The sequence below is a fragment of the Nerophis lumbriciformis genome, linkage group LG26 (assembly GCF_033978685.3).
Source record: "Nerophis lumbriciformis linkage group LG26, RoL_Nlum_v2.1, whole genome shotgun sequence".
NCBI classification, from domain to species: Eukaryota; Metazoa; Chordata; class Actinopteri; order Syngnathiformes; family Syngnathidae; genus Nerophis; species Nerophis lumbriciformis.
The window spans coordinates 1,380,618-1,395,595 of NC_084573.2; the positions used below are offsets into that span (position 1 = coordinate 1,380,618).

General features: G+C 34.8%; 1 protein-coding gene across 1 annotated transcript in view; it reads left to right on the plus strand.

Moving 5' to 3' along the window:
* The window catches only part of LOC133624079 (A-kinase anchor protein 6-like), a 76,895-nt gene extending 68,594 nt beyond the window's left edge, over positions 1–8,301 (plus strand). The window contains exons 8-10 of the mRNA XM_061987688.1: positions 1,231–2,496; positions 6,574–6,654; positions 8,089–8,301. Of these exons, the coding sequence (XP_061843672.1) occupies positions 1,231–2,496; positions 6,574–6,654; positions 8,089–8,130 (1,389 nt within the window). The 3' untranslated portion in view covers positions 8,131–8,301. The remainder of the gene's footprint in view (positions 1–1,230; positions 2,497–6,573; positions 6,655–8,088) is intronic.
* The last annotated feature ends 6,677 nt before the right edge of the window (positions 8,302–14,978 follow it).

A 14,978-nucleotide genomic window follows, 5' to 3' on the forward strand; every position in this document is an offset into this window, starting at 1 on the left:
TATTGCAGCATTTCGTGTTACAAAGTTACGATTTTTCTGTTACGACACATATTTTTGTTACTGATCAAATTGTTGTTGGTGTCAAGGACAAATTCATTAAGAGTAAAACGCAGCAATCGTTGGCGGAATAAATCACGTGACAAGTTATGTTTTTTGCTACGGCGTTTCGTGTTAAGTTTTGCGCTACCGCATTTTATGTTACGGCATTTAATATGACGACATTTCTTGTTATGGCTTTTAGTTTTACGGCGTTTCGTGTTACGATGTTTTGCGCTACCGTATTTCAATGTTACTACATTTCATATTACGATGTTTCAAGTTACCGTGCTTTTTTATTTTACAATGTCTCTTGTTACGGCGCTCCGTGTTGCCAGAATTTCAGGTTACGAAATTTTTTTTGTGGCAACCTTTCGCGTTGCGGCATTTCTCGTTACGACATTTGGTGTTGCCGCGTTTCTTGTCGAAAAGTTTCTTGTTACGCAGTTTCATTTTGCGATATTTTGATTTACTTTCAGGTTTCGGAATTTTTTTTATGGCAACCTTTCGCATTGCGGCATTTCTCGTTACGACATTTTACTTTCAGGTTATGGAATTTTACTTTCAGGTTTACTTTCAGGTTACGGAATTTTACTTTCAGGTTACGGAATTTTAGGTTACGGAATTTTACTTTCAGGATACGGAATTTACTTTCAGGTTACGGCATTTTTTTTATGGCAACCTTTCGCATTGCGGCATTTCTCGTTATGACATTTTACTTTCAGGTTACGGAATTTTACTTTCAGGTTACGGAATTTACTTTCAGGTTACGGCATTTTTTTTATGGCAACCTTTCGCATTGCGGCATTTCTCGTTACGACATTTGGTGTTACCGCGTTTCTTGTCGAGAAGTTTCTTGTTACGCAGTTTCATTTTGCGATATTTTGATTTACTTTCAGGTTACGGCATTTTTTTTATGGCAACCTTTCGCATTGCGGCATTTCTCGTTACGACATTTTACTTTCAGGTTACGGAATTTTACTTTCAGGTTTACTTTCAGGTTACGGAATTTTACTTTCAGGTTACGGAATTTTAGGTTACGGACATCGTTACGACATTTGGTGTTACCGCGTTGTCGAGAAGTTTCTTGTTACGCAGTTTCATTTTGCGATATTTGAATTTTCTCCATGTCTTTGTCTGCCGTTGAAGGTTTTCCTGCAAACATTGACACGGGTGATGTTTGACTTCCTGCAGGTGGAGCAGCACTCCCACCAGCCTCTGCATCTACGCACCGGAGACTTCTACTCCTACTTGTCGATCTCTTCGCACGACAGCGACTGCGGCGAGGTCGCCCAGCGCTCCGAGGAGAAGAGCGTCGCTCCGGCACCTTACGTCATCCCGGCGTGCCGAGACGCCGACCCCGGGCTTCCGACTTCGTCCCCGGGTCTCCCCGACAACCGGCTTAACCTGAAGTCATTCGACGGTCCCGCAGAGAGCCCCGGCCCTTCTGCCCCGCCGCCTTACGTCATCCCGGCGTGCCGAGACGCCGACCCCGGGCTTCCGACTTCATCCCCGGGTCTCCTCGACAACCGGCTTGACCTGAAGTCATTCGACGGTCCCGCAGAGAGCCCCGGCCCTTCTTCCCCGCCGCCTTACGTCATCCCGGCGTGCCGAGACGCCGACCCCGGGCTTCCGACTTCGTCCCCGGGTCTCCCCGACAACCGGCTTGACCTGAAGTCATTCGACGGTCCCGGGGCTCCTTACGTCATCCCGGCGTGCCGAGACGCCGACCCCGGGCTTCCGACTTCATCCCCGGGTCTCCCCGACAACCGGCTTGACCTGAAGTCATTCGACGGTCCCGCAGAGAGCCCCGGCCCTTCTGCCCCGCCCAGCCCAGACATCCGTGACGAAGAGACCCTCTTCCCAGCCTGCACGGAGGAGGTCTACCTGGGTCCGCCCCTCTGCTACAGCCTGCCTCCCACTAGAAAACCACCGAAGGGGTTCTGCCCGGGCTCCGATCCGGAGTGTGTAGTCCCTTCCGTCCCCGAGCCGCTTTACACCTCATTCTCCGTCAGCGCCTCCTCTCCGGAGAGGCCCGCTGAGGTTTCCCGGTCTGTTTCTGGTGAGGACCCGCACCTCCTCTGTGATGTCGCCGGCGGTGCGGGAGCGCGGCGGGGGGAGACGAGCCCTAATGAGGCTCCTCCTTATCTCCATCCCCTGATAGACTCGCCCTCGGCAGCACGCACTAAAGCGCTTGAATCCAATATTGCCGCCGTAATGACCAAGATAAGTGTCGGCGGCGCAGCTACAAATCCCTCAAAAGAGCCGGCCGCTGCCGCCGCCGCCGCGCGTATTAATCCCAAAATGAACTGCCGGCCGATGAAAGAGGCTGATAGAGCGGCGGGGGGGAGGCGAGACGAGGCGCACGCTCGCGGCGCCAAGCAGCCGGAGGCGACGGCGAGAGGACGACGAGGCTCCCGACAGGAAGCCAAGATGACGACCACGACAGCAGCCAAGCAGGTTGGTGTCGCGGGTATTAGCCTGATCCTCGGCCCTCTGCTCCGGGTATTAGTCCCGGCCCGGCCACTGCGTGTGTGCGCATGTAATGAGGCTGCGTGTCCTCCTCGCTCTTCCATTTCACAGGCGCTGATATGCAAAGTACACGCTCTACACACCTTTATGATACCTGAGCGGGCCGATACGGCAGGGGAAATATCGTCTATATGATGATTAAGGAAGGAAAGTTCAAATTAGTGAAATAACTACTATTAGTACTATATAGTAAATAACTACTATTAGTACTATTATACGATCATTTATTAATAAATATGGTTGATTAAAGATTATAAACCAGACAAAAGCCATACATATATACAAATAACTAGACATACTCACATGCATACATACTGTACATATATACATACATACATTTTAGATACAAGCATACATATATACATACATATACATTCATATTAACATACATGCATACATACATCATACTTGCCAACCTTGAGACCTCCGATTTCGGGAGGTGGGGGGTGGGGGGCGGGGGACGTGGTCGGGGGTGGGGCGGGGGGTGTGGTTGGGGGCGTGGTTAAGATATATATATATATATATAAGAAATACTTGACTTTCAGTTAATTCTAGCTATATATATATATATATATATATGTATGTGTGGGAAAAAATAAAAATCACAAGACTACTTCATCTCTACAGGCCTGTTTCATGAGGGGTTCCCTCAATCATCAGGAGATCTCCTGATGATTGAGGGAAGTATATATTGCGCTCTACTACGGTATCGAGCACTATTTTTTGGATAACCTTATTAAGACATATATATATATATATATATATATATATATATATATATATATATATATATATATATATATATATATATATATATACATATATATATATACATATATATTTTATTATATATATATACATATATATATATATATACATATATATATATATATATATATATATATATATATACATATATATTTTATTATATATATATACATATATATATATATATATATATATATATATATATATATATATATATATATATATATATATATATATATATATATATAAATAAAGGAAATAAATACTTGAATTTCAGTGTTCCTTTATTTACATATATACACACACATAACACTCATCTACTCATTGTTGAGTTAAGGGTTGAATTGTCCATCCTTGTTCTATTCCCTGTCACTATTTCAGAACACACACATTATACAAATATACATTATAAAAATCAATAAGAAAACGGGAGCTCTAATTTGGGAGTCTGAATTAGGATCAGAAGTTCCATATAAACATTGCGCACTTTTTTTGATATATTAAATAAATCATGTACTCACATTCCCGTCTCGCCCGAGCCAACTTTCCGTTGCATTCCGGAAAAGCAAACACCCAGGACCAAGTCATGACATATACATGCATACACACGTATGTACACATACATACACACATATATACATACACACATATATACACACATATATACATACATATATACACACATACATACACACATATATACATACATATATACACACATATATACATACATATATACACACATATATACACACATACATACATATATACATACACACATTTATACACACATATATACACACATATATACATATATACATACACACATATATACACACATACATACACACATATATACATACATATATACACACATATACACACATACATACACACATATATACACACATACATACACACATATATACATACATATATACACACTTATATACACACATACATACATATATACATACACACATATATACACACATACATACATATATACATACACACATATACACACATACATACACACATATACATACATATATACACACATATACACACATACATACATATATACATACACACATATATACACACATACATACACACATATATACATACATATATACACACATATATACATATATACATACACACATATATACACACATACATACACACATAATTACATACATATATACACACATATATACACACATACATACATATATACATACACACATATATACACACATACATACACACATATACATACATATATACACACATATAGACACATACATACATATATACATACACACATATATACACACATACATACACACATATATACATACATATATACACACATACATACATATATACATACACACATATATACACGCATACATACACACATATATACATACATACATACACACATATATACACACATATATACATATATACATACACACATATATACACACATACAAACACACATATATACATACATATATACACACATATATACATACATACATATATACATACATATATACATACATAGCATTGTTTAGCCCAGCAGGTTTGTTGTATTGACAAACGTAACCTAAGTGATGAAGTCAATCCCAAGAATGTAAAGATGTTATAAGTGTAAAGACAAAGTCTACATGGACACTAAAGACAAAGTCTACATGGACAACTAGATCATGTATGAAGATAAGATGTTACATGTGTAAAGACAAGGTCTACATGGACACTAAAGACAAAGTCTACATGGACAACTAGACCAAGATAAGATGTTATAAGTGTAAAGACAAAGTCTACATGGACAACTAGATCATGTATGAAGATAAGATGTTATAAGTGTAAAGACAAGGTCTACATGGACACTAAAGACAAAGTCTACATGGACAAGTAGACCAAGATAAGATGTTATAAGTGTAAAGACAAAGTCTACATGGACAAGTAGACCATGTATGAAGATAAGATGTTATAAGTGTAAAGACAAAGTCTACATGGACAAGTAGACCATGTATGAAGATAAGATGTTATAAGTGTAAAGACAAAGTCTACATGGACAAGTAGACCATGTATGAAGATAAGATGTTATAAGTGTAAAGACAAAGTCTACATGGACAAGTAGACCATGTATGAAGATAAGATGTTATAAGTGTAAAGACAAAGTCTACATGGACAAGTAGACCATGTATGAAGATAAGATGTTATAAGTGTAAAGACAAAGTCTACATGGACACTAAAGACAAAGTCTACATGGACACTAAAGACAAAGTCTACATGGACAAGTAGACCATGAATGAAGATAAGATGTTACATGTGTAAAGACGAGGTCTACATGGACAAGTAGACCATGTATGAAGATAAGATGTTATAAGTGTAAAGACAAAGTCTACATGGACAAGTAGACCATGTATGAAGATAAGATGTTATAAGTGTAAAGACAAAGTCTACATGGACAAGTAGACCATGTATGAAGATAAGATGTTATAAGTGTAAAGACAAAGTCTACATGGACAAGTAGACCATGTATGAAGATAAGATGTTATAAGTGTAAAGACAAAGTCTACATGGACACTAAAGACAAAGTCTACATGGACACTAAAGACAAAGTCTACATGGACAAGTAGACCATGAATGAAGATAAGATGTTACATGTGTAAAGACGAGGTCTACATGGACAACTAGACCATGTATGAAGATAAGATGTTATAAGTGTAAAGACAAGGTCTACATGGACAAGTAGACCATGTATGAAGATTAGATGTGAGGATGGAGTGTAAAAGTCCTCTTCCAAGACAATGATGAGTACATAAAAAGTCTCCCCCCCCCCCCCCCCTCAGGTGTTAATGCAAGGTGGGATTTGCAGACGTGTCACTTTAAGGTCCAGGGAACAACATCAGCATAATTACTAGCAGTCGCATTTGATTAGGATTCATTCCTTGGCTGAATTAGCGTGTTTGGGCTCTTTTTAACTTTTCTATTTCCTTATGCAAATGGAACCACGCAACCTTGCTAGCTTTAGCAACTTAGCACTTTTCTTAGCTGCTGTTTCCCGCATATTAATGAGGGCGGACTGTCTTTCAAAGTACGTAACACTTTCATTGTTCTTGCATCACGTTGGCCTCCAAAAACAAGAGAACAAACAAAGTATTTGGATCACTTTGTCTGCTGACACTCAATGTACGTCTCTTGTCTCACTCACAGCCCAGCCCTGTCACTCCACTTGCCAGGGGGCGGAGCCAAATACCCATTAGACCGCCCGCCTCCAGGATGGGGCCAATCAGAGTAAGTCAACCGTTACATCACCAAATACAGAAGAATGTGGTGGAAGGATACGTAGGCCTAAGGACACGCAAGGTGGAAGGATACTTAGGTGATAAATATGTGGGCGGAGCAATACTTAAATGGCAGAATACATAGGTGAGAAGTATATTGGTGGAAAGATGTGTAGGTGAGAAAAATATGTAGGTGGAAGGATACAAAGGTACAAAAAAATATGTTGGTGGAAGGATACTCAGGTGGAAAAAATGATGTTGGTGGAAGGATACACAGGTGAAAAATATATGTTGGTGGAAGGATATGTGGGTGAAAAAGTATATAAGTGGAAGGATACACAGGTGAAAAAAATGTGTAGCCGGAAGGATATGTAGGTGAAACAAATATGAAGCGGATGGATACTCAGGTGAAAAATATATGTAGGTGGAAGGATACACAGGTAAAAAAATGTAAGCGGAAGGATACACAGGTAAAAAAAATGTAGGCGGAAGGATACACAGGTAAAAAAAATGTAAGCGGAAGGATACACAGGTGAAAAAGATGTGTAGCCGGAAGGATATGTAGGTGAAAAAAATATGAAGCGGATGGATACTCAGGTGAAAAAAATATGTAGGTGGAAGGATACACAGGTAAAAAAATGTGGGTAGAATGATACAAGTGAAAAAGATGTGTAGATGGAAGGATACGCAGGTGAAAAAAATATGTAGGTAGAAGGATACACAGGTGAAAAAAAAATATTTTGGTGGAAGGATACACAGGTGGACAAAATGATGTTGGTGGAAGGATACACAGGTAAAAAAAACATGTAGGCGGAAGGATACACAGGTAAAAAAAAATATGTAGGTGGAAGGATACACAGGTAAAAAAACATGTTGGTGGAAGGAAACACAGGTGAAAAAGTATATAAGTGGGAGGGTACACAGGTGGAAAAAAATGTTGGTGGAAGGATACACAGGTGAAAGACATGTGTAGGCGGAAGAATACACAGGTAAAAAAAAATGTAGGTGGAAGGATACACAAGTGAAAAAAAATATTTTGGTGGAAGGATACACAGGTAAAAAAAATATGTTGGTGGAAGGATATGTAAGTGAAAAAGTATATAAGTGGAAGGATACACAGGTGAAAAAAATGTGTCGGCAGAAGGATACACAGGTAAAAAAAATGTAGGCGGAAGGATACACAGGTAAAAAAAAATGTAGGCAGAAGGATACACAGGTACAAAAAAAGGTATAGGTGGAAGGATACACAGGTGAAAAAGAATACATGCAAACACACACACACACAGGAGACAATGTGTGTGTGTGTGTCAAGGTTGTATCACGTTCACAAAGATGTGATACACAAAAGTGACACAAAAAAACAACACACATTTGTATTTTTTGAAGCTAAGATAATTGATCAGACACTTTGATTTGTGACATCTCTTCTCTTCTCTTCATGCAGACTACACCTGCAGGAGGCGGGACCATCCCAGTCCAGCAGTGACACACACACACACACACACACACACACACACACACACAACCATTAATGAAGAAGTACGTCAATGAAAGAGAAGATTGAAGAACAGAGAAAGTGTGCGGACTGGAATGTGACCATGTGACCAGGTGACCATGTGACCAGGTGACCATGTGACTATGTGACCACGTGACCATGTGACCATGTGACCACATGACCATGTGACCAGGTGACCACGTGACCACGTGACCATGTGACCATGTGACCAGGTGACCATGTGACCATGTGACCACATGACCACGTGACCATGTGACCAGGTGACCATGTGACCATGTGACCATGTGACCATGTGATCAGGTGACCATGTGACTATGTGACCACGTGACCATGTGACCATGTGACCATGTGACCACGTGACCACGTGACCATGTGACCATGTGACCATGTGACCAGGTGACCATGTGACCATGTGACCAGGTGACCATGTGACCATGTGACCATGTGATCAGGTGACCATGTGACTATGTGACCACGTGACCATGTGACCATGTGACCACATGACCATGTGACCAGGTGACCATGTGACCATGTGACCAGGTGAGATGTATGAGGTGAAAGAAAGATTTAGGTAGACGATAAGAGGCGACAAAAAAAAAAAAAGGCGTTCTATCTATGCAACGCGACCAAATGTTGCGTTTTGTTAGTTAGTTTGTGGTGAAAGTGATGTTGGGACAACAAGTGTGCCTTGTGTTCATCCCTGGGAGCCGGAATGTTCCGTGTGTGTGTTTGCCGCGTAGCTGGTTAGCGTTAGCATGGCCTGCATGATGCCTGCTGATTCTTCTTCACGTCTTCTCTCGTCTTCCCCCTCACTCGCCATGCTAAGCTACGCTAGCGCTCAATAAAAAGATGACATCCTCAGCTGTCATTTTTGTCTTTCTTGTGTGGAATCAACTACATGCTACCTATGCTACATGCTAATTGACATGCTACATTGGATGTTACGTTTTATGCTAAAGGACATGCTACGTTGCTATGTTACTTGAGTTTTCAGAAAAAATTTGATTTTTTTGAGTATTTTTTGTCGAGAGAAAAAAGCTATACATTTTATAAATAATAATAATAATAAAAATAATATATTTTATTTGTAAAAAGCACTTTACATTGAGCAAACAACCTCAAAGTGCTACAGTGTATTGAAAATAATAATAATAATAAAAACTAGAACAGCCTATTAGCTAGAACTAGTATGAATATATCTAAAAAAAGGCTTTTTTTTTTTAAAAAAAAAGGGTTTTTAAGCCTTTTTTTAAAAGCATCCACAGTCTGTGGTGCCCTCAGGGGGTCAGGGAGAGCGTTCCACAGACTGGGAGCGGCAGAGCAGAAAGCCCGGTCTTCCATAGTTCGTAGCTTTGTCCTCGGAGGTCGGAGGAGGTTAGCCTGTTTCAGGAGAAAAAAACTCGAGAATTGAACGAAGAATTTTACAAGCAATCCTTCAAATTTTACGAGTTGTCATCTTTTAAGAAAAAATCGCACATTTTTAGGATAAATAAAAGCCACAATTCTATGAGAAGGAAACTTTCAATGTGCATTTATTTGAGTTTTGATATAAAAACGGTCCAAGTTCTTTGAAAAAAAATTCAACTTTACAACTAAATGATAAATAAGGTCTTAAGTTTTCTGAAATTTTAAAAACATTTTTTTGAGTAGTTTTTGTCGAGAGAAAAAAAGCTATACGTTCTATAAATTAAATAAAATACTTAAGTTTCAGGAGAAAAAACTCGAAATCGAACGAAAAATTTTACAATCAATCCTTGAAATGTTACAAGCTACATGACATGCTACATTAAATGCTTTGTTACTTAAGTTTTCTAAAGAAAATCGATTTTTTCGAGTAGTTTTTGTCGAGAGAAAAAAGCTATACATTCTATAAATTAAATTAAATACTTAAGTTTCAGGAGAAAAAAATCGAAATCGAACGAAGAATTTTACAATCAATCCTTGAAATTTTACATGCTACATGACATGTTACATTAAATGCTATGTTACTTAAGTTTTCTGAATTTTTTAAAAATTTTTTGAGTAGTTTTTGTCGAGAGAAAAAAGCTATACGTTCTATAAATTAAATTAAATAATTAAGTTTCAGGAGAAAAAACTCGAAATCGAAGGAAGAAATTTACAATCAATCCTTGAAATTTTACATGCTACATGACATGCTATATTAAATGCTATGTTACTTAAGTTTTCTAAAGAAAATCGATTTTTTTCGAGTAGTTTTTGTCGAGAGAAAAAAGCTATACGTTCTATAAATTAAATTAAATACTTAAGTTTCAGGAGAAAAAACTCGAAATCAAACAAATAATTTTACAATCAACCCTTGAAATTTTACATGCTACATGACATGTTACATTAAATGCTATGCTACTTAAGTTTTCTGAATTTTTTTTATTTTTTTGAGTAGTTTTTGTCGAGAGAAAAAAGCTATACATTCTATAAATTAAATTAAATACTTAAGTTTCAGGAGAAAAAAACTCGAAATTGAGCGAAGAATTTTACAATCAATCCTTGAAATTTCACATGCTACATGACATGTTACATTAATGCTATGTTACTTAAGTTTTGTGGGAAAAAAAATATTTTTTTGAGTAGTTTTTGTCGAAAGAAAAAGCTATACATTGTATAAATTAAATTAAATACTTAAGTTTCAAGAGAAAAAAACTCAAAATTGAATGAAGAATTTTACAAGCAATCCTTCAAATTTTACGAGTTGTCATCTTTTAAGAAGAAATCGCACATTTTTGGGATAAATAAAAGTCACAATTCTACGAGAAGGAAACTTTCAATGTGCATTTATTTGAGTTTTATATAAAAACGGTCCAAGTTCTTTAAAAAAAAATTCAACTTTACAACTAAATGATAAAAAATGTAAGGTCTTAAGTTTTCTGAAATTTTAAAAACATTTTTTTGAGTAGTTTTTGTCGAGAGAAAAAAGCTATACGTTCTATAAATTAAATTAAATAATTAAGTTTCAGGAGAAAAAACTCGAAATCGAAGGAAGAATTTTACAATCAGTCCTTGAAATTTTACATGCTACATGACATGTTACATTAATGCTATGTTACTTAAGTTTTCTGGAAAAAATTGGATTTTTTTGAGTAGTTTTTGTCGAGAGAAAAAAGCTATACATTGTATAAATTAAATAAAATACTTAAGTTTCAGGAGAAAAAAACTCGAAATTGAACGAAGAATTTTACAAGCAATCCTTCAAATGTTACAAGTTGTCATCTTTTAAGAAAAAATCGCACATTTTTAGGATAAATAAAAGTCACAATTTTACGAGAAGGAAACTTTCAATGTGCATTTATTTGAGTTTTATATAAAAAAACCGGTCCAAGTTCTTTGAAAAAAAATTCAACTTTACAACTAAATGATAAAAAATGTAAGGTCTTAAGTTTTCTGAAATTTTAAAAACATTTTTTTGAGTAGTTTTTGTCGAGAGAAAAAAGCTATACGTTCTATAAATTAAATTAAATACTTAAGTTTCAGGAGAAAAAACTCAAAATCGAAGGAAGAATTTTACAATGAATCCTTGAAATTTTACATGCTACATGACATGTTACATTAATGCTATGTTACTTAAGTTTTCAAAAAAAAAAAAATCGATTTTTTTCGAGTAGTTTTTGTCGAGAGAAAAAGCTGTACATTCTATAAATTAAATTAAATACTTAAGTTTCAGGAGAAAAAACTCGAAATCGAACGAAGAATTTTACAATCAATCCTTGAAATTTTACATGCTACATGACATGTTACATTACACTATGTTACTTAAATTTTGTGGAAAAAATTTGATTTTTTTTTTAGTAGTTTTTGTTGAGAGAAAAAAGCTATACATTCTATAAATTAAATAACATACTTAAGTTTCAGGAGAAAAAAATTCGAAATTGAACGAAGAATTTTACAAGCAATCCTTCAAATGTTACAAGTTGTCATCTTTTAAGAAAAAATCGCACATTTTTACGATAAATAAAAGTCACAATTCTACGAGAAGGAAACTTTCAATGTGCATTTATTTGAGTTTGATATAAAAATGGTCCAAGTTCTTTGAAAAAAAATTCAACTTTACAACTAAATGATAAAAAATGTAAGGTCTTAAGTATTCTGATTTTTTTTTTTTTTTTTTTTGAGTAGTTTTTGTGGAGAAAAAAAAAGCTATACGTTCTATAAATAAAATAACATACTTAAGTTTCAGGAGAAAAAAAACTCGAAATTGAACGAAGAATTTTACAAGCAATCCTTTCAAATTTTACAAGTTGTCACCTTTTAAGAAAAAATCGCACATTTTTACGATAAATAAAATTCACAATACTATAATAATAATAATAGATTTTATTTGTAAAAAGCACTTTATATTGAGTAAACAATCTCAAAGTGCTACAGTGTATTAAAATAATAATACAATAAAATACAATAAAATAAAATAAAATAAAATAAAATAAAATTAAATTAAATTAAATAAAATAAATAAAAAGATAATAAAGAAATAAATAAAACTAAAAACTAGAACAGCCAAATAGCTATAACTATTATGCATATATCTAAAAAAGAGACTTTTAAAAAAAAAGAAGGGCTTTTAAGCCATTTTCAAAAGCATCCACAGTCTGTGGTGCCCTCAGGTGGTCAGGGAGAGCGTTCCACAGACTGGGAGCGGCGGAGAAGTAATCTTTCAATGTGCATTTATTTGAGTTTTATATAAAAACGGTCCAAGTTCTTTGAAAAAAAAAATTCAACTTTACAACTAAATGATAAATAAGGTCTTAAGTTTTCTGAAATTTTAAAAACATTTTTTTGAGTAGTTTTTGTCGAGAGAAAAAAAGCTATACGTTCTATAAATTAAATAAAATACTTAAGTTTCAGGAGAAAAAACTCGAAATCGAACGAAAAATTTTACAATCAATCCTTGAAATGTTACAAGCTACATGACATGCTACATTAAATGCTTTGTTACTTAAGTTTTCTAAAGAAAATCGATTTTTTCGAGTAGTTTTTGTCGAGAGAAAAAAGCTATACATTCTATAAATTAAATTAAATACTTAAGTTTCAGGAGAAAAAAATCGAAATCGAACGAAGAATTTTACAATCAATCCTTGAAATTTTACATGCTACATGACATGTTACATTAAATGCTATGTTACTTAAGTTTTCTGAATTTTTTAAAAATTTTTTGAGTAGTTTTTGTCGAGAGAAAAAAGCTATACGTTCTATAAATTAAATTAAATAATTAAGTTTCAGGAGAAAAAACTCGAAATCGAAGGAAGAAATTTACAATCAATCCTTGAAATTTTACATGCTACATGACATGCTATATTAAATGCTATGTTACTTAAGTTTTCTAAAGAAAATCGATTTTTTTCGAGTAGTTTTTGTCGAGAGAAAAAAGCTATACGTTCTATAAATTAAATTAAATACTTAAGTTTCAGGAGAAAAAACTCGAAATCAAACAAATAATTTTACAATCAACCCTTGAAATTTTACATGCTACATGACATGTTACATTAAATGCTATGCTACTTAAGTTTTCTGAATTTTTTTTATTTTTTTGAGTAGTTTTTGTCGAGAGAAAAAAGCTATACATTCTATAAATTAAATTAAATACTTAAGTTTCAGGAGAAAAAAACTCGAAATTGAGCGAAGAATTTTACAATCAATCCTTGAAATTTCACATGCTACATGACATGTTACATTAATGCTATGTTACTTAAGTTTTGTGGGAAAAAAAATATTTTTTTGAGTAGTTTTTGTCGAAAGAAAAAGCTATACATTGTATAAATTAAATTAAATACTTAAGTTTCAAGAGAAAAAAACTCAAAATTGAACGAAGAATTTTACAAGCAATCCTTCAAATTTTACGAGTTGTCATCTTTTAAGAAGAAATCGCACATTTTTGGGATAAATAAAAGTCACAATTCTACGAGAAGGAAACTTTCAATGTGCATTTATTTGAGTTTTATATAAAAACGGTCCAAGTTCTTTAAAAAAAAATTCAACTTTACAACTAAATGATAAAAAATGTAAGGTCTTAAGTTTTCTGAAATTTTAAAAACATTTTTTTGAGTAGTTTTTGTCGAGAGAAAAAAGCTATACGTTCTATAAATTAAATTAAATAATTAAGTTTCAGGAGAAAAAACTCGAAATCGAAGGAAGAATTTTACAATCAGTCCTTGAAATTTTACATGCTACATGACATGTTACATTAATGCTATGTTACTTAAGTTTTCTGGAAAAAATTGGATTTTTTTGAGTAGTTTTTGTCGAGAGAAAAAAGCTATACATTGTATAAATTAAATAAAATACTTAAGTTTCAGGAGAAAAAAACTCGAAATTGAACGAAGAATTTTACAAGCAATCCTTCAAATGTTACAAGTTGTCATCTTTTAAGAAAAAATCGCACATTTTTAGGATAAATAAAAGTCACAATTTTACGAGAAGGAAACTTTCAATGTGCATTTATTTGAGTTTTATATAAAAAAACCGGTCCAAGTTCTTTGAAAAAAAATTCAACTTTACAACTAAATGATAAAAAATGTAAGGTCTTAAGTTTTCTGAAATTTTAAAAACATTTTTTTGAGTAGTTTTTGTCGAGAGAAAAAAGCTATACGTTCTATAAATTAAATTAAATACTTAAGTTTCAGGAGAAAAAACTCAAAATCGAAGGAAGAATTTTACAATGAATCCTTGAAATTTTACATGCTACATGACATGTTACATTAATGCTATGTTACTTAAGTTTTCAAAAAAAAAAAAAATCGATTTTTTTCGAGTAGTTTTTGTCGAGAGAAAAAGCTGTACATTCTATAAATTAAATTAAATACTTAAGTTTC